At 37.6% G+C, this 21936-nt stretch overlaps 1 protein-coding gene across 1 annotated transcript in view; it reads left to right on the forward strand.

The window, feature by feature from the left end:
• Positions 1 to 21936, forward strand: part of SH3BGR (SH3 domain binding glutamate rich protein) — a 72990-nt gene that overhangs the window by 16633 nt on the left and 34421 nt on the right. The window contains exon 3 of the mRNA XM_005908622.2: positions 2612 to 2692. Within this exon, the coding sequence (XP_005908684.1) occupies positions 2612 to 2692 (81 nt within the window). The remainder of the gene's footprint in view (positions 1 to 2611; positions 2693 to 21936) is intronic.

Raw genomic sequence — 21936 nt, forward strand, 5'->3', positions numbered from 1 at the left:
CTTCCAGCCCAGCGTTTCTCATGATGTACTCTGCATATAAGTTAAATAAGCAGGGTGACAATATACAGCCTTGATGTACTCCTTTTCCTATTTGGAACCAGTCTGTTGTTCCATGTCCAGTTCTAACTGTTGCTTCCTGACCTGCATACAGATTTCTCAAGAGGCAGGTCAAATGGTCTGGTATTCCCATCTCTTGAAGAATCTTCCACATGATCAACACGGAAATCAGATTGATTATATTCTTTGCAGCCAAAGATGGAGAAGCTCTATACAATCAACAAAAACAAGACCAGGAGCTGACTGTGGCTCAGATCATGAACTCCTTATTACCAAATTCAGACTTAAATTGAAGAAAGTAGGGAAAACCACTAGACCATTCAGGTATGACCTAAATCAAATCCCTTATGATTATACACTGAAAGTGAGAAATAGATTTAAGGGCCTAGATCTGATAGAGTGCCTGATGAACTATGAAATGAGGTTCGTGATATTGTACAGGAGACAGGGATCAAGACCATCCCCATGGAAAAGAAATGCAAAAAAGCAAAATGGCTGTCTGCGGAGGCCTTACAAATAGCTGTGAAAAGAAGAGAAGCAAAAAGCAAAGGAGAAAATGAAATATATAAGCATCTGAATGCAGAGTTCCAAAGAATAGCAAGAAGAGATAAGAAAGCCTTCCTCAGCGATCAATGCAAAGAAATAGAGGAAAACAACAGAATGGGAAAGACTAGAGATCTCTTCAAGAAAATTAAAGATACCAAGGGAACATTTCATGCAAAGATGGGCTTGATAAAGTATTATACATTAGTTTAATATATATAAATATATATTAGTTATATATATCGGAGAAGGCAATGGCACCCCACTCCAGTACTCTTGCCTGGAAAATCCCATGGATGGAGGAGCCTGGTAGGCTGTAGTCCATGGGGTCCCTAGGAGTCGGACATGACTGAGCAACTTCCCTTTCACTTTTCACTTTCATGCATTGGAGAAGGAAATGGCAACCCACTCCAGTGTTCTTGCCTGGAGAATCCCAGGGATGGGGGAGCCTGGTGGGCTTCCGTCTATGGGGTCACACAGTGTCAGACACGACTGAAGCGACTTAGCAGTTATATATATACATGTTATATATATATATATACACACACACATATGTACAGGCTTATATATATATATATATGTATAAGCACACACACACACATATATATATATATGTTGTTAAGAGCAAAAAATTGTGAAATCCATCCAAAATTTAGCAAGAGATATCTGGGAAAATTTGCATGTTAGTGAGAGACTTTATTTTCTTGGGCTCCAAAATCACTGTGGATGGTGACTGCAGCCATGAAATTAAAAGACGCTTGCTCTTTGGAAGAAAAGATATGACAAACCTAGACAGCATATTGAAAAGCAGAGACATTACTTTGCAACAAAGTTCCATCTAGTCAAAGCTATGGTTTTTCCAGTAGTCATGTACAGGTGTGAGAGCTGGACCATAAAGAAAGCTGAGTGCTGAAGAATACATGTTTTTGAACTGTGGTGTTGGAGAAGACTTTGGAAAGTCCCTTGGACTGCAAGGAGATCAAACCAGTCCATCCTAAAGGAAATCAGTCCTTGATATTCATTGGTAGGACCAATGCTGAAGCTGAAGCTCCAATACTTTTGGTCTCCTGATGTGAAGAGCAAACCAGTCCATCTTAAAGGAAATCAGTCCTTGATATTCATTGGTAGGACCAATGCTGAAGCTGAAGCTCCAATACTTTTGGCCTCCTGATGTGAAGAGCTGACTGATTGGAAAAGACCCTGACGTTGGGAAAGATTGAAGGTAGAAGGAGAAGGGGGTTGGCAGAGGATGAGATGGTTGAGTAACATCACTGACTCAATGGACATGAATTTGAGCAAATTCCAGGAAATAGTGTAGAACAGAGGAGCCTGCGTGCTGCAGTCCATGGGGTCACAAACAGGCAGACATGACTTAGTGACTGAACAACGACAACTTACTAGTACTACTACTACTAATGCATCCTATCATGTAATCTTTAGCAACAACTAGTAAGTGTGTGTTCTGGGAATCAATGAGTATTTTTAATACCAAAGACTCACTCACAGTATGTGATATTTCCCTTAAGATATGAGGCAGCTTACAAAAATACATTCAGTACAAAAGAAGAAAATAATCACAGAGAATCAGGGTGACAGGTAGGAAAAAAGCAAAGCTTTGGATAAGATGAACACACAGGAATTACATAAAATTTTCTTCTTAACATAGGTGGACTGTCTTTGGTTTTAAACTCTTAACACATGTCAGGAGAGGGTAGGCAGTAGCAAGACTGCCAATGTATGTTTGAGTCTTGTCAGTAATTCCTGAGCCGGGATACTCCGTGTGTGTGTGTTCTCACTATACTATAACAGGCACAATGAAGGCGTGTAAAAACAAATGTAAACTTCATGGTTCAATTTCCCAAATTTGGGGATTTATCATCTTTGGCAAAGCGAATAAACTTTTGTGTTAGCTCCTCACTTTATGACTAATAAATAAGAAAGATTAACTTAGGTCAATGTACTGGCTCACAAGTGTGTATTGGGTTTAATCATTCTTTTTCTTTGCTTCAAGGATTTTGACTCTTTCTTTTCTGCAAAAGAAGAGAATATTATTTATTCCTTCCTTGGCTTGGCTCCCCCTCCAGGCTCAAAGGTAAGCTTGAGCACCCCCATGGGGTTCGATATAGGTCATAAGTGAGGATAAGATCAGCATCCGAGACTGTTAAATAAATAATGATCTTTAAATTAACATGATTGCAATATACTTCTTTTTCTTATGCAGAGATATGCATGGGTTGTACTGAAACATATTTCAGAACTATACTTTTATTATTTTTGAGGTTTATACCTAGTTATAATAAGTTTTACAATACCTAAGTTAAGAAATATTGCATTCAATAATTTTAAGGGTGTTAATTGAATATGTAAAAATATAAATTCTCAGGTTATATCTATGAAATTATTTTGTTGTGAATTTTTCACAACAGCTTATGTTAGTTAATTTTATAGTGATATATACTCTTCTATTATTTCTGTTTAAAATAAATTGAATTTTGCCTTTTTGTATCTGGTAAGGAGGGAAAAAGTATGATCTAGACTCGTAAATAAATTTCATAAGGTTTTTCCCCCCCCTCTGGTGTTGTTTCATCTTTAATTATGTATTAATATCATTGAAATAAAGAATTATGCTAATAAAACAAGTACCATGAATTTGAATGTTTGATGGAGATCATCTGGCTTTATTCTTTACTTTCATTGAAACCCTTACCTCTACCAAGCATCTCATACATGACATAGATACAAGACAAGCACACATTTATCTAATTCATTTATTTCTTAGTTAATTTGTTTGTGCCCTGCTTCATTTCAAAAGAGATTTTTGTGAAAGTTAATTCTTGCACAAGTAAATTCTGAGCTCCCCCGAAAGGATTACCTTACAGAGATGGGTGTGTCTCAGAGGCATGTGGGTGTGCTGTCTTCCATGTGTCTGCATTCTTCAGGTAATAATGCCTGAGGTCTCTTTTATGAAGTTTAACAGATTCTGTCTCCAAATGGTAATGTAGATTTCCCAGATGGCTAATGGTTCTATAGGAGGATAAAGCCTCCTGTTAAGATAATGAAACACCTTTCTGGCTTTGGTCAACTTAAATGCAACATATTTCATACATTTTATTAACAGCTTAAAAAAAGTGCTAAAAGTTATTACACACAATTCAATCTTTTTTATTTGATGAAAGAGTTTGTTAACGGAGTCACATTAGTTTAGCTAGTATGTTTAAGAGATGGTGCCTTAGTGTTAGGATATATTTCTTGGTGGGGACACTCAGGTCCCTGGGATCTTGAAAAGGAAAGGAAGGGTGCAGGGAAGAGTGTTTCAGGGAAAGGTAAGAGCAAGTGCAAAGGCCCTGAGGCAGCATAGAGCTTGGAGAAGACCTGCTTGATGGCCATGAGGCCTGAGTCCCTGGAGTGAGGGGAACAGATACATGGGATGCAGGGGTGGCAAGTGAGCAGCCTGTGGCTTACTGGGGTGCTCTGGAGTCTATCTTAGGTGTGTGAAGACATAAGGGTTTTCAAGCAGAGGAATAAAGTGATCTTATTTCCTTCTTAGAACTCTTTTGACTACAACAGGATGAATGGATTGAAGTGGGATGAATGACTACAGATGTCCTGGTGGCTTGGATTAGGGTGGTGGGGATAGAATGGTACAGAAGTGGATGACTTTAGTGCCTGTTCTGAAGGAAGAATGCTGGTAAGAATTGCTGATGGACTGAATCAGCAATGAGCATGTTGGACAGCAAAGAGATGTATTGCAGGCAGATTCTTTACCATTTGAGCCACCACAAAGGGACCCCACTATTTGCAGTGCAGTTTGAGCTAGAACCTTCGTTGCTGTCACTATTGCTCAGTGTTTATGTGTGTGCACCCTGGCAAAGTCCTTCAAGTCTCCTTTGGGAAGACAGACACTTGATGATTTATGGAAATGATATTATTTGTCACAGTATCATTTTGTAGTAAACAACATCGTGGAGAAGTGTCAGCAAAGAAATCAATCTTGCTTAAGCTAAAAATAGACATTCTTGACTATTGTGGAGAAAATGTATACTTATAAAATGATATTCAGCATTATAAGCAGCATTATTGCTTGCAGAACTGGTTTTTTGTCTTAGGCAGGCTGTTCCAGGCCAAGTACAGGGCTGGTTTTCCTAAGAGAGCTTTGTGAGTAAGCACTGTCCCTGTAAAGTCAACCTTAGTTCTTCACAGGCATCTGGTCATATCTGATTCAATGAGCATCATTCTTCTATTTTATTTTTAATTGAAGTATAGTCGATTTACAATGTTGTGCCAATCTCTGCTGCAAAGTGACCTAGGTATATACATATCTACATTCTTTTAAAATGTTCCTTTCCATTACGGTTTATCCCCAGAGATTGGATATAGTTTCCTGTGCTATACAGTAGGACCTTGTTGTTTCTCCATTCTCAATGTAATAGTTTGCATCAACCAGCCCCAAACTCCCAGTCCATCCCTTTCCCCCCTCTCTCTCTGCCTTGGCAACCACAACCCTGATCTCTAGGTCTGTGAGTCTATTCCTGTTTTGTAGGTAGGTTCATTCTTTTTTATGGCCGAGTAGTATTCTACTGTATATATGCACCACATCATTACCCATTCATCTATCAATGGACATTTGATAGGTTTAGGTTGTTTCCATGTCTTGACTATTGTGAATAGTGCTGTTATAAACATAGGGGTGCATGTATCTTTTTGAATTATAGTTTTGTCTGGGTATATGCCCAGAAGTGGGATCATATGATAATTCTATTTTTAGTTTTCTGAGGAACCTCCATACTGTTTTCTGAGGAACCTCCATACTGTTTTCTGTAGTGGCCACACTAACTTGCATTCCCACCAACAGTGTAGGAGAGTTCCCTTTTCTCCAGACCATCTCCAGCATTTGTAATTTGTAGACTTTTCAGTGGTGGCCATTCTGACCCCTGTGAGGTGGTACCTTGCAGTTTTGATTTGCATCTCTCTGATAATTAGTAATGTTGAGCTAAATAATTAGTAATTTTTTCATGTGCCTACTGGTCATCTGTACATTTTCTTTTGAGAGTGTCTATTAAGGTCTTATACCCATTTTTCAATTAAGTTGTCCGTATATTTTGGAGATTAAGCCCTTGTCAACTGTATCATTTGCAAATATTTTCTCCTATTTTATAGGTTGTCTTTTTTTTTTCCTTTCCTGAGAAAAAGCTTATAAGTTTGGTTAGGTTCCATTTGTTTATTTTTGTTTTTATTTCTATTGCCTTGGGAGGCCAACCCAAGACATTTATATGATTTATGTCAGAGAATGTTTTGCCTATGCTCAGTGAGCCTCGTCCTTAATAACACAGAAGCAAGGCTTTGGTTGCATAACCAGTTTCCAATTATGCCTTCGTAACAAGGAATATACATTCTTACTGAACCTAGGCAAATAACTATATTGTAAAAAGTAAAAAGATTCAATTAGAATTTTTGAATTCTGGAGGAATCAGAGAGAATGTTATTTACAAATGTTTGATTTCAATGTACAAAAGTAGCATCTACTACAATGTCAAAATTTATAAAATACTTAAGAGAAAAAACAGGGCTTCCTTACACATCCAGAAAATAAAACATTAAAAAAAATCAACAATATTCCAAGCAAAAACTACAGTCATACCTCATTGATTCATTCTGTCCTATGTAATTAGCTCTTAATTCCACTGGATCCGAGTTTAGAAGCCTCAGGAATCCATCTACATCTCAACTAGAATTTTGGAAATTCTGACTCAGTCCAGTCATATGGTCTCTAACTGATGCTATCAGAAGCCTCTACTCCACAGCACTCGACGTCAAATCCTTTTCTGTGGCACTCTGAGTAGTCATTCTACATAGTAGATTAAGCACGATGGTTTGTAGCTGATTACAAAGGCTTTCAGGGAAGCTAAGAAAAATATCTGTGTGTGACAAAAGACTTAAAATGACTGTGGTTAATTCATTACTGTTCATTTTCAAATTTGAAAGACTTGATGAGAATTATGATAAAAATAGTGCAGCTGGCAGGAAATTTTGTTATATATGCTAACAAAGAGCCAGCAGAAAAAGAAATTAAGAAAACAATTCCATTGCAATTGCAGCAAAAAGTAAAATACCTAAGAATACATTTGAGCAAAGGGGTACATTACCTATGCACTGAGAACAGTAAGACATTGTTGGAAGAAATCGAATAAATAATAAATGGAATAAATAAATAAATGGAAAGATATTCTGTGTTCATGGATTGGAAGAATTAATGTGGAATCTATAAATTTTTTGACCAAATTTAGGAAGATTTTAGCCATTATAGTTTCAAATATTATTTCTGCCCCATTTTTTCTCATCTCCCCTTCTGACAGTCTAACTCCATATATTTTAAGTCTTTTGTCATTATCCTATATTTCCTTTATTTCCCTGAAGCTTCTTTTTAACCCTTGTTTTTCTCCAGTCTTCAAATTGTATAATTTCTGTTTGTCTATCTTTAAGTTTACTTACTTTTTCCTCTGTCATCTTTATTTTGCATTTAGTCTAGTGACGCTTAAATTTCAGATATTGTACTTTTTTTTACATTCTAGAATGTCCCATTTGTTTGCTGTTTACAGTTTTTATTTCTCTGCTGATATTTCCAATTGTTTCATCACTGTAGGAATATTTTCCTTTACATCTTTGAGTATAGTCTTATTAAGTTAAGTTGCTCGCTCAGTCATGTCCAACTCTTGGCGACCCCGTGGACTGTAGCCCACCAGGCTCCTCCGTCCATGGGATTCTCCAGGCAAGAATACTGGAGTGGGTTGCCGTTTCCTTCTCCAGGGGATCTTCCTGACCCAGGGATCAAACCCAGGTCTCCCGCATTGTAGGCAGATGCTTTAACCTCTGAGCCACCAGGGAAGCCCATAGTCTTATTAGCTGCTTTTAAAATTCCTTGTCTGCTAATTCCGACATCTGGCTTCTTTCTGGATTCAGTCTCTATTCTTTTTTCTTTTTGGGGATGGGTCACATTTTCCTTGTTCTTTATACTTCAAGGGTTTTGGATACTTGGACATAGTGAATATTGTGTTGTGCAGACTGTATTTTGTTACATTCCTCTGAAAAATGTTGATTTTTTTTGGCTTCAGTAGGGCATTTACTTTGTTGTACTCAGATTGCAAACACTATGTTTCTAGTAGCAGCTTAAATCTGAATTACTTTTTCTTTAGCTGAAACCAGTCATATGCACACATTATTCTGGGCTCAGTTGAGGATTTTGGCAGAGTTTATAAACAGAATTTGGGGCCCTCTCCATTTGCCTCTCTCCTGTCCAAGATTCTGTCTTGATTTTCCAGGGGCTGTGGTTGCCCCAAATTCAGGTTTTTTGATTTTTCAGACAAGAAAAAAAAAAAAAACCTGTGAATTTGCTGTTGTGGTTTTATGTTTCTCACAAGATTTGCTTACTTTCAGGTTCAAGCCTTGAGAATGGCAACTTACTCGGTGCTATTCCTACTTTCTTAAAAAATATTAAAAAAAAATTACTGCTCAGTAGTGTTAACTATATTTACATTGCAGTGCAAAAGACCTCCAGGACTTTTCATTTTGTAAGACTGAAAGTCTTATATTCATAATACTCCCCATTTTTCCTTATTCTCAGTCCCTAGTAACCACCATTTTTCTTTTTGTTTCTGTGAATTTTTCCATTTTAGACTCCTCATATGAGTGAAATCAAATGGTAGTTGTCTTTTTGTGACAGGCTTGTGTCAGGATTTTCTTTTTTTTTTTTTAAGGCTGAATAACATTCCATTATATATTCCATTCACCCACTGATGGTATTTGGATTGTCTCCAGTTCTTAGCCTTTGTTAATAATGTGGCTGTGAGCATAAGGGTACAAATCATTCTCATCTTTCAAGTGTCAACTTCCTCTTGAATCATCTAGCTTTTTATTTTTCCTTTAACTTATGTCTTATAGAAAATTTGTTTTTTAAATTTCACCTAGAGTTTATAATCATTGTCTGTTTGAGTGTCTGTAGATTACTTTCCTATAACAGAATTACAGTCGTCAGTGAAATTAGATTTTAGTGAAGATTGAGATATGTTATTTATAACAATAAAACAATAACTCAAAGAAAACTTGAAATGAAGGGCATAAACAAAAAGAAAGCGGGAATATTGGCTCTCAGAGGAATTAAAGACCAAAAGTGATAATGAAGTAAAAGAGGTATTATATAAAGAAAAATGGTAAAAATATATGAAGAAAATATAGTAGTCATGGATCTTTGTGGATCATAGTACATGGCAGTCAAATACATAAACCAGAAACCCCTAGAGAAAACTTGTTAAAAACATACCTTTCAATACATACATTGCATTTCTTACATATTAGGTACTCTTTTAAGCATACAAACAAATGTAATTAGCAAAATTAATTTTTAAAAAATCTTAAAATTAAAAAAAATTCTTCCAGTTTTATTGGGATATAATTGACATATAGTGCTAGAATTTAATGTATACAGCATAATCATTTACATGCATCATGAAATGAACCACAGTAAGTTTAGTGAACATCCATTATTTTGTATAGATACCAAATTGAAGAACTAGAAAAGAAATTGTTTTCCTTGTGTGAGAATTCTTAGGATTTACTTTTTTAACATTTTTCATATATAACATACAGCTATGTTAATTATATTATCATGTTGTATAATACATCTATAGTTCTTATTTATCTTGTCATTGGAAATTTGTACGTTTTGTCCATCATCATCCGGTTCACTTCTCCCCACCCGCTGCCTCTGGTAAACACATTTTTTTCCCCTATGAGTTTGTTTATTTGTTTTTGAAATATAATTAACCAACAACACTACATTAGTTCCCATTGTACAACATAGTGATTCATTATTTCAGGACATTTCAAAATGATCACCATAATAAATTTAGTTACCATACAAAGATATTACATAATTATTGACTGTATTCCCTATATTATATGTTTCATAACAGTGATTCATCAATTTTGTGACTTAAAGTGTGTATGTCTTAATCTCCCTCAGTTGTTTATTTCCTCCCTCCATCCTTCTCCACTCTGGCAACCACTACATATTTATGACTCTGCTTCTGTTCGGTTATGTTTGTTCATTTGTTTTGCTTTTTAGATTCCACATATGAATGGTATCATACAGTACTTGTCTTTTTCTGTCTGACTTATTTCAGTTAGCGTAATACCCTCTAGGTCCATCCATGCACTTGCAAATTCCATTCTTTTATATGTGTGTGTTGTGTGTTAGTTGCTCAGTCATGTCCAGCTCTTTGCGACCCCATGGACTGTAGCCCACTGGGCTTCTGTGTCCATGGGATTCTCCAGGCAAGTATACATAGGAGTGGATCACCATTCCCTTCTCCAGAGGATCTTCCCCACCCAGGGATCAAGCCTGGTCTCCTGCATAGAAGACAAATTCTTTACCATATGGGCTACAGGGAAGTCCTAATTATTTTTATATGATGGTATAATATTCCACATATATATGGAATATATATATATATATATATATATATATATATATATAATATCTTCTTTATTTACTCACCTATTTAAGAACACTTAGGTTGCTTTGATATTTTGGCTATTGTAAATAATGCTGCAATGAACATTGAAGTGCATATATTTTTTTCAGATTAGTGTTTTCATGTTCTTCAGATAAATACTCAGGAGTACCACTGATGGATAGTATGGCAGTTCTATCTTGAATTTTTTGAGGACTCACCATACTTTCTTCCCTAGTAGCTGTAACAATTTGCATTTTTGTCAATGGTGCATGAGCGTTCTCTTTTCTCCATATTTTCACCAATACTTGTTATATGTTGTCTTTTTTATTTTTTAAACTTTAGAATATTGTGGGTTTTTTTTTGCCATACATTCACGTGAATCAGCCATGGGTGTACATGTGTTCCCAATCCTGAACCTCCCTCCCACCTCCTTCCCCATCCCATTCCTCAGGGTTATCTCAGTGCATCAGCCCTGAGCACTCTGTTTCATGCATCAAACCTGGACTGGTACCTATTGCATGTATGATAATATACATGTTTCAATGCTATTCTCTCAAATCATCCCACTCTCACCTTCTCCCACAGAGTCCAAAAGTGTTCTTTAAATCTGTGTCTCTTTTGCTGTCTCATATATACAGTCATTGTTACCATCTTTCTAAATTCCATCTATATGTGTTGCTGCTAAGTCACTCCAGTCGTGTCCGACTCTGTGCAACCCCATAGACGGCAGCCCACCAGGCTCCCCCGTCCCTGGGATTCTCCAGGCAAGAACACTGGAGTGGGTTGCCATTTCCTTCTCCAATGCATGAAAGTGAAAAGTGAAAAGTGAAAGTGAAGTCACTCAGTCGTGTTCAACTCTTCGCGACCCCATGGGTTGCAGCCTCCCAGGCTCCTCCATCCATGGGATTTTCCAGGCAAGAGTACTGGAGTGGGGTGCCATTGCCTTCTCCGTCTATATGTGTTAATATACTGTATTGATGTTTTTCTTTCTGACTTACTTCAATCTGTATAATAGGCTCCAGTTTCATCCACTTCATTAGAACTGATTCAAATGCATTCTTTTTAATAGCTGAGTAATATTCTATTGTGTATATGTATAAGTATATGTGTATGTATAAGCTTTCTTATCCATTCATCTGCTGATGGACATCTAGGTTGCTTCCATGTCCTAGCTATTGTAAACAGTGCTGCGATGAACATTGGGGTACACGTGTCTCTTTCAATTCTGGTTTCCTCGATGTGTATGCCCAGCAGTGGGATTGCTGGGTCATATGGTAGTTCTATTTCCAGTTTCTGAAGGAATCTCCACACTGTTCTCCATAGTGGCTGTACTAGTTTGCATTCCCACAACAGTGTTAGAGGGTTCCTTTTGCTCTGCACCCTCTCCAGCATTTATTGTTTGTAGACTTTTTGATAGCAGCCATCCTGATCAGTGTGAGATGGTACCTCATTGTGGTTTTGATTTGCATTTCTCTGATAATGAGTGATGTTGAGCATCTTTTCATGTGTTTTTTAGCCATCTGTATGTCTTCTTTGGAAAAATGTCTGTTTAGTTCTTTGGCCCAGTTTTTGATTGGGTCGTTTATTTTTCTGGAATTGAGCTGCAGGAACTGCTTGTATGTTTTTGAGATTATTCTTTGTCAATTGCTTCATTTACTGTTATTTTCTCCCATTCTGAAGGTTGTCTTTTCACCTTGCTTATAGTTTCCTTCATTGTGCAAAAACTTTTAAGCTTAATTAGGTCTTATTTGCTTATTTTTGCTTTTATTTCCAATATTCTGGGAGGTGGGTCATAGAGGATCCTGCTATGACTTATGTCAGAGTGTTTTGCCTGTTTTCCTCTAAGAGTTTTATAGTTTCTGGTCTTACATTTAGATCTTTAATCCATTTTGAGTTTATTTTTGTGTATGGTGTTAGAAAGTGTTCTAGTTTCATTCTTTTACAAGTGGTTGACCAGTTTTCCTAGCACCACTTGTTAAAGAGATTGTCTTTTCTCCATTGTATATGCTTGCCTCCTTTGTCAAAGATAAGGTGTCCATAGGTGCATGGATTTATTTCTGGGCTTTCTATTTTGTTCCATTGATCTATATTTCTGTCTTTGTGCCAGTACCATACTGTCCTGATGACTGTAGCTTTGTAATATAGTCTGAAGTCAGGCAGGTTGATTCCTCCAGTTCCATTCTTCTTTCTCAAGATTGCTTTGGCTATTCGAGGTTTTTTGTATTTCCACACAAATTGTGAAATTATTTGTTCTAGTTCTGTGAAAAATACCACTGGTAGCTTGATAAGGATTGCATTGAATCTGTAGATTGCTTTGGATAGTATACTCATTTTCACTATATTGATTCTTCCAATCCATGAACATGGTGTATTTCTCCATCTATTTGTGTCCTCTTTGATTTCTTTCATCAGTGTTTTATATTTTTCTATGTATAGGTCTTTTGTTTCTTTAGGTAGATTTATTCCTAAGTATTTTATTTTTTTCATTGCAATGGTGAATGGAATTGTTTCCTTAATTTCTCTTTCTGTTTACTCATTGTTAGTGTATAAAGAATGCAAGGGATTTCTGTGTATTAATTTTATATCCTGCAACTTTACTATATTCATTGATTAGCTCTAGTAATTTTCTGGTGGAGTCTTTAGGGTTTTCTATGTAGAGGATCATGTCATCTGCAAACAATGAGAGTTTTACTTCTTTTTCAATCTGGATTCCTTTGATTCTTTTTCTTCTCTGATTGCTGTGGCTAAAACTTCCAAAACTATGTTGAATAGTTGTGGTGAGAGTGGGCACCTTTGTCTTGTTCCTGACTTTAGGGGAAATGCTTTCAATTTTTCACCATTTTTTCACCACTGAGGATAATGTTTGCTGTGGGTTTATCATAAATGGCTTTTATTATGTTGAGGTATGTTCCTTCTATGTCTGCTTTCTGGAGGGTTTTTTAAAATCATAATTGGGTGTGAATTTTGTCAAAGGCTTTCTCTGCATCTATTGAGATAATCATATGGTTTTTATTTTTCAATTTGTTACTGGGGTGTATCACATTGATTGATTTGCGAATATTGAAGAATCCATGCATCCCTGGGATAAAGCCCACCTGGTCATAATGTATGATTTTTTAAATATGTTGTTGGATTCTGTTTGCTAGAATTTTGTTAAGGATTTTTGCATCTATGTTCATCAGTGATAATAGCCTGTACTTTTCTTTTTTTTTGTTTGTGGCATCTGTGTCTGGTTTTGGTATTAGGGTGATGGTGGCCTCATAGAATGAATTTGGAAGTTTACCTTCCTCTGCAGTTTTCTGGAAGAGTTTGAGTAGGATAGGTGTTAGCTCTTCTCTAAATTTTTGGTAGAATTCAGCTGTGAAGCCATCTGGTCCTGGGTTTTTGTTTGTTGGAAGATTTCTGATTACAGTTTCAATTTCTGTGCTTGTGATGGGTCTGTTAAAATTTTCTACTTTTTCCTGGTTCAGCTTTGGAAAGTTATACTTTTCTAAGAATTTTTCCATTTTGTCCAAGTTGTCCATTTTATTGGCATATAGTTGCTGATAGTAGTTTCTTATGATCCTTTGTATTTCTGTGTTGTCTGTTGTGATTTCTACACTTTCACTTCTAATTTTGTTGATTTGGTTTTTCTCCCTTTTTTTCTTGATAAATCTAGCTAATGGTTTTTCTATTTATCTTCTCAAAGAACTAGCTTTTAGCTTTGTTGATTTTTGCTATGGTCTCCTTTGTTTCTTTTTCATTTATTTCTGCCCCAATTTTTATGATTTCTTTCCTTCTACTAACCTTGGGGTTCTTCATTTCTTCTTTTTCTAGTTGCTTTAGGTGTAGAGTTAGGTTATTTATTTGATTTTTCTCCTGTTTCTTGAGGTAAGCTTGTATTGCTATGAACCTTCCCCTTAGCACTGCTTTTACTGAATCCCATAGGTTTTGGGTTGTTGTATTTTCATTTTCATTCATTTCTACACATATTTTGATTTCTTCTGTGATTTGTTGGTTATTCAGAAACGTGTTTTTTAGCCTCCATATGTTTGTATTTGTAATAGTTTTTTTTTTTTTCCTTCTGGTATTTGACATCTAATCTTACCACATTGTGATCAGAAAAGACACTTGAGATGATTTCAAATTTTAAAAATTTACCAAGGCTAGATTTATGGCCCAGGATATGATCTATCCTGGAGAAGGTTCTGTGTGCATTTGAGAAAAAGGTGAAATTCATTGTTTTGGGGTGAAATATCCTATAGATATCAATTAGGTTTAACCGATCCATTGTATCATTTAGTGTTTCATTGCTAGTTTTCTGTTTAGTTGATCTATCCATAAGTGTGAGGAGGGGGTATTAAAGTCTCCCACTATTATTGTGTTACTGTTAATTTCCCCTTTCATACTTGTTAGCATTTGCCTTACATATTGCATATGTTAGGTGCATATATATTTATAATTGTTATATCTTCTTCTTGGATTGGTCCTTTGATCATTATGTAGTGTCCTTCTTTGTCTCTTTTCATGGCCTTTATTTCAAAGTCTATTTTATCTGATATGAGTGTTGCTACTCCTGCTTTCTTTTGGTCTCCATTTGGGTGAAATAGTGTTTTCCAGCCCTTCATTTTCAGTCTATATGTGTCCCTTGTTTTGAGATGGGTCTCTTGTAGACAGCATGTATAAGGGTCTTATTTTTGTGTCCATTCAGCCAGTCTTTGTCTTTTGGTTGGGGCATCCAACCTATTTACATTTAAAGTAATTATTGATAAGTATGATCCCTTTGCCATTTACTTTGTTGTTTTGGGTTCGAGTTTATAAACCTTTTCTGTGTTTCCTGTCTAGAGGAGATTCTTTAGCATTTGTTGAAGAGCTGATTTGGTGGTGCAGAATTCTCTCAGCTTTTGCTTGTCTGTAAAGCTTTTGCTTTCTCCTTCATATTTGAATGAGATCCTTGCTGGGTACAGTAATCTGGGTTGTAGGTTTTTCTCTTTCATCACTTTAAGTATGTCCTGCCATTCCCTTCTGGCCTGAAGAGTTTCTATTGAAAGATCAGCTGTTATCCTTATGGGAATCCCCTTGTGTGTTATTTGTTTTTTTTTTTTCCCTTGCTGCTTTTAATATTTGTTCTTTGTGTTTGATCTTCATTAATTTGATTAATATGTGTCTTGGGGTGTTTTGCCTTGGGTTTATCCTGTTTGAATGCTTCCCTGGTGGCTCAGAGGGTAAAGTGTCTGCCTGCAATGCAGGAGAAACAGGTTCGGTCCCTGGGTTGGGAAGATCCCCTGGAGAAGGAAATGGCAACCCAGTCTGGTACTCTTGCCTGGAAAAATCTCATGGACGGAGAAGCCTGGTAGGCTACAGTCCAGGGGGTTGCAAAGAGTCAGACACGACTGATCAACTTCACTTTCACTTTATCCTGTTTGGGACTCTCTGGGTTTCTTGGACTTGAGTGGCTATCTCCTTCCCCATTTTAGGGAAGTTTTCAACTGTTATCTCCTCAAGTACTTTCTCATGGCCTTTCTTTTTGTCTTCTTCTTCTGGGACTCCTATGATTTGAATGTTGGGGCATTTAACATTGTCTCAGAGATTCTCTGAGGTTTTGTCCTCATTTCTTTTAATTCTTTTTTTTCCTTCTCTGCTTCATTTATTTCCACCATTCTATCTTCCACCTCACTTATACTATATTCTGCCTCAGTTATTCTACTGTTGGTTCCCTCCAGAGTGCTTTTGATCTCATTTATTGCATTATTCATTATTGATGAACTCTTTTTTATTTCTTCTAGGTCCTTGTTAAACTTTTCTTGCATCTTCTCAATCCTTGTCTCCAGACTATTTATCTGTAACTCCAGGTTGTTTTCAAGATTTTGGATCATTTTTACTATCATTATTCTGAATTCTTTTTCAGGTAGACTCCCTATCTATTCCTCTTTTGTTTGGTTTGGTGGGCATTTATCATGTTCCTTTACCTGCTGAATATTTCTCTGCCTTTTCATCTTGCTTAGATTGCTGTGTTTGGGGTGGACTTTATGTATGCTGGAAGTTTGTGGTTCCTCTTTATTGTGGAGGTTCCTCATTGTGGGTGGGGTTGGACGAGTGGCTTGTCAAGGTTTCCTGGTTAGGGAAGCTTGTGTCGGTGTTCTGGTGGGTGGAGCTGGATTTCTTCTTTCTGGAGTGCAGTGAAGTGTCCAGTAGAGTTTTGAGGTGTCTATGAGTTTGGTTTGACTTTTGGCCTCCTGTATTTTAATGCTCAGGGTGTGTTCCTGCATTGTTGGAGAATTAGCTTGGTATATCTTGCTCTGAAACTTGTTGGCTCTTGGGTGGAGCTTGGTTTCAGTGGAGGTATGGGGGTTTTTGGATGAGCTCTCCTTTTTGGAGTTTGCTGGTGTTCTCAAGTTTTGGGTTTAAGCCTTCTGCCTCTGGCTTTCAATCTTATTCTTACAGTAGCCTCAAGACTTCTCCATCCATACAGCACTGACGATAAAACATCTAGGTTAATGGTGAAAAGATTCTCCACAGTGAGGGACACCCAGAGAGGTTCACACAGTTACATGGAGAAGAAAAGAGGGAGGGGGGAGATAGAGGTGACCAGGAGGAGAGAAGGGGCAGTCAAAAGGAGAGAGACTAGTCTAGCCAGTAATCAGTTCCCTAAGTGTTTTCCACAGCCCAGAACCCCCAAAGAGATTCACAGAGTTAAGTAGAGAAGAGAACAGGGAGGGAGGAGATAGAGGTGACCTGGGGGAGAAAAAGGAGAGTCAAAAGGGGAGAGAGAAATCAAGCCAGTAATCACACTCCTAAGTAAGAGTGGGTACTGAAGATTGGATTCTTAAAGGTACAAAATTGATAACAAATACCAAAAAGCACAGGTTAAAAATCTAGAGTAGAGGTTACACTCTTAAAAATACAATATTAAAAAAAATCACAAAAACTATAAAAAAGTATATGAAATTTGCTTTATAAATAGGGTATTTTCTTTGCAAGGTAATAGTATGTTTTAAAATGAAAATTAAAGGAGTAATAAAGAACTTAAAAATAAAAATATTAAAAATGATAATAGTAAAATATATCTAGAAATTTCTTCGGAGCTGTTGAGGGCAGTGTGGGGTCAGTTCAGTTTCAGATAGTTCGTTGTTCCAGCTTATACTTCTTCTCAAGGTCTATAAGCCCCTTCCAATGTAGCCAATGCTAACTACAGGGTTTTAATCTATTGCACCTGTCACTTCCAAAGCAGTTCCCTCTTCTTTGTTTATTTTGACTTCCTCTGTTTGCAAGTTTCTTCAGTGTCTAATTTCCACTCTGACACAAGGGGGCGAAGGTGATCATTTATTTAGGCTCACTTGTTCAATTGTGCTGTGAGGAGGGAGGAACACTGCAAACAAATATCACTGGCATATGTGGGGAGTGCTCGCAGTGTCTGGGCTACACTGGGTTTGCCCCCGTTCGTGGCGTGTGTGCTTTTCCAGTCTATACTGCTCAGGCTCCAGGTTTCTCTGCAGGGGAACTGTCTAAAGCCAGCCCTGGGTTGGGTGCACTTCCCAGGTCTAAGCTGCTTGGGTTCAGGTTCTCAGGTACTCCACAAAGGCACAGACTCAGCTGGGCCTGTGTTTTGTGCCCTTCCCAGGTCCGAGCAGCTCAGGTGACCAGGTGTTTGGCAAGCACACTCTCCCCAGGTGGGTGGTGCATCATATCACCTCCTCAGTCCCAGCCGCTCAGTTTTCTGGGTGCATCACAACAGCGCTATCTCAGGTGTGCTGTGTGTCTTCTTTGGTGAGCTGATCTCTTACCGTGACCCTCCTGGTGGATGTCAACCGTCCAGGATCCCAGGAAGTCTTGGTTAGCAACTGGGAGCCTGCTCATAGTTTGGTGGAGGATGCCGTCTCTGGGGTTGAGATTGCCTCTCACCTTCTGGCTCTGGCTGTTGCCCGCCTGCCTCTCTGCTTCCAGTGGGTGGAGGGGCCGGTCCACAGCCAGCTAGTTCTCCTCTGGTATTCGCTCAATCCTTTGCTCTGTGAGTGGGCCAGGTTGTGTCTTAGAGCTTTTCGAGGGGAAGTTCTCTCTCTCTCTTTTTTCTCTCTCCCTGACTATCCCACAGTTTGGGTTGCTATCTTACGTTAACTCCCTCAGATTGACCTCAGGGCATTCAGACCCGGTCCTTGCCCTACGCATGCAGCCTGGGCCTCCCTGTTCAGCCCCCATTCGCTGCTGGCAGATGGGAGCATCTGGGCTGCTACTCCGCTGGGAGTTGCGGTTAGGTGCATAATCTGTGTTTTTTTTTTTCCTTCGAGTTATGTTGCCCTGTGAGATTCCAAAACTTCCCACAGACCTGCTAGCGAGAGGGTTTCCTGGTGTTTGGAAACTTCTTCTCCCTCAGGGCTCCCTCCTGGATGGGTCTCTGTCCCTAACTCTTTGGTCTCTCTTTTTATCTTTTATGTTTTGTTCTATCTCCTTTTGAAGAGAATGGGCTGTCTTTCTGGGTGCCTGGTGTCCTCTGCCAGTGTTCAGAAGTTGTTTTGTGGAATTTGTTCAGCGTTCAAATGATCTTTTGATGAATTTGTGGGGGAGAAAGTGGTCTCCCCATCCTATTCCTTGCCATTTTAGGACAGCCCTCTGTGCTGTCTTTTTGATAATGGCCATTCTGACAGGTATGAGGTGATATCTCATTGTGTTTTGATTTCATTTCCCTGATGATTAGTGATGTTGAGCATCTTTCATGTGCCTGTTGGCCATCTGTGTATCTTCTTTGGCAAAGTGTCTATTTAGGTCCTCTGACCGTTAACATTTTTGTGTGTGATAAGTTATATGAGTTCTTTGTGTATTTTGGATATTAACCCCTCCTGAAATGTATTGTATACAAATATCTTCTTCTATTCAGTAGGCAGTCTTCTTGTTTTTTGATATTTTCTTTCACTGTGCAAAAGCCTTTTAGTTTGATGTAGTTTAGTTTATTTATTTTTGCTTTTGTTTCTCTTCTCTGTGGAGACATCCAAAAATACATTGCTAAGACTGATGTTAGAGTGTACTGCTTATGGCTTTCTTCTAGAAGTTTTATGGTTTCAGGTCTTACATTTAAATGTTTAATCTATTTTAAGTTCATTTTTGTATGTGGTATGAGAAAGTAGTCCAGTTTGATTCTTTAGCATGTAGCTGTCCAGTTTTCTCAACTCCATTTACTGAAGAGATTGTCTTCTCCTTATTGTATATTCTTGCCTACTTTGTCATAAATTAAATGACCATAAATGTGTGGGTTTATTTCCGGGCTCCCTATTCTGTTCCATCAATCTGTATGTCTGTTTTTGTGCCAATACCATACTGTTTTCCTTTTGTAGCTTTGTACCATAATTTGAAATCAGGGAACATAATACCTCCAGTTTTATCTTTCTTAAGATTATTTTGGTACCTTGGGGTCTTCTGTGACAGCAAACAGTTTAATAGAAATGTGTAGACTTATGTGTGCAAATACAAGAATAAGAATATATTGGATAGAAATAGAATGTATTTTTCTTGTATACTTATTACACAATTTCTAAATCTATTATAGTCTTGGTCACAAAGGAAACCTTCACAAACTTCAAAAAGGGATGATTTTATAGGATACATTTTTATTCCAAGTGTAGAATTACCATATGAAAGGGAAATAACATACAAAATTAAGAAATAAACATATTTCAAATAACTCCATATCCAAAGGAAAACAAAACTGATATTACAAATCATAAAATAATAAGCAAAAGATATTATTGCATATACAAATCACAATATATAGCCAAATTTCTATACAGAGGAAAATTGTTAGCTTTAAATATTTTGGGGCTTCCCTCATGGCTCAGTGGTAGGGAATCCATGTACCAATGCAGGAGATGTGGGTTTGATCCCTGGTCCAGGAAGATCCTCTGGAAAAGGAAATGGCAACCCACTCCAGCATCTTTCCCTGGGAAATCTCATGGACAGAAGAGCCTTGTGGGCTATGAGTCCAGAGGTTGCAAAGAGCCAGACACAATTTAGCTACTAAACAACAAAAAATAACAGAAAAATAAAAACCTAGTAAAATGAATACTCAACTTTTAAAATTAGGAAAATAGAAAAACAGAATAATTTATATGCAGTGAATGAATAAAAGGAAAAACCAAGATTAATACAAAATAGAAAGTGTGTATCTGTGTATGTTTATGTGTGTATATATATATATATTCAATTTATATATCATTTGAATACAAATCGATGGGGAAACAATGGAAACAGTGAGAGACTTTATTTTCTTGGGCTCCCAAATCACTGCAGATGGTGACTGCAGCCATGAAATTAAAAGATGCTTGCTCCTTCAGAGAAAAGCTAAGACCAACCTAGACAGCATATTAAAAAGCAAAGACATTACTTTGCCGACAAAGGTCTGTCAAGTCAAAGCTATGGTTTTTCCAGTAGTCATGTATGGATGTGAGAGTTGGACCATAAAGAAAGCTGAGTGTCAAAGAATTGATGCTTTTGAAGTGTGGTGTTGGAGAAGACTCTTGAGAGTCCCTTGGACTGCAAGGAAATCAAACCAGTCAATCCTAAAGGAACTTAGTCCTGAATATTCATTGGAAGGACTGATGCTGAAGCTGAAGCTCCAATCCTTTGGCCACCTCATGTGAAGAACTGAGAATCTGGAAAAGACCCTGATGCTGGGAAAGATTGAAGTCAGGAGGAGAAAGGGAGGACAGAGGATGCAATGGTTGGATGTTATCACCAACTCCATGGACAAGAGTTTGAGCAAGGTCTGGGAGTTGGTGATGCATAGGGAAGCCTGGCATGCTGCAGTCCATGGTGTCTCAAAGAGTCGGACACAACTGAGTGACTGAACTTGAATACATTTATATGAATTAAAAATATTTATGTTTTATTATTATTTACTTGGCTGCTTGGGGGTCTTAGTTTCATCATACAGGATCTTTTGTTGTGGTGCGTGGACTCTCTAGTTGTGGAGCATGGGCTCTGTGGTATGTGGGCTCAGTAGTTGCAGTGCACCCAGGCTTAGTTGCTCCACAGCATGTGGGATCTTAGTTCTTCGACCAGGGATCGAACTTGCATTCCTAGCATTGCAAGGCAGATTCTTAACCATTGGACCACCAGGAAGGTCTCCTGTTTATATGTAATTTGGCTGTGTATAATTTGAACAGACAAATAAAATAGATAAAATCCCTAATCAGTTGAGGCATTACTTAGAAAACTTTCAGTTATACCTAGATCAATTTATGTTATGAATTTGGATAGGAAAAGTCTAAATAATGATTAGCAAATTGTATCTAGCAGTGGGTTACAGGTAACTAATTAAAGCAGAACTTTTTCTATTGATGTAGTTCATTACATGAACTTATTAATAGAGAAAAACTGTAAGATTCTGTCTATAAGTACCAAGAAGATATTTGATATAATTAATCAGATATTCCTGGTTAAAAATAAACGTGGATTAAAATATAAGCAGAAGGAAACTGACTAAATGTGATAAAAACCAGTTGTCAAGAGGAGACTATCATAATGAACCATGAAATACTGAAGAATTTCTATTAAAATCAAGAGACAATAGGCATGCCCATCATCACCATATTATTAAACATTGTTTTAGAAACTGTGGCTATTGGGCTTCCCTGGTAGCTCAGATGGCGAAGAGTCTTCTTGCAATGCAGGAGACCCTGGTTTTAATTCCTGAGTTGGTAAGATCCCCTGGAGAAAGGATAGGCTACTCACTCCAGTATTCTTGGGTTTCACTGGTGGCTCAGATGCTAAAGATTCCGCCTGCACTGCGAGAGACCTGGGTTTGATCCCTTGATTGGGAAGATCCCCTGGAGAAGGGAACAGATACCCACTCTAATAT

Source organism: Bos mutus, chromosome 1 (assembly GCF_027580195.1).
Source record: "Bos mutus isolate GX-2022 chromosome 1, NWIPB_WYAK_1.1, whole genome shotgun sequence".
In the NCBI taxonomy this organism is placed as follows: domain Eukaryota; kingdom Metazoa; phylum Chordata; class Mammalia; order Artiodactyla; family Bovidae; genus Bos; species Bos mutus.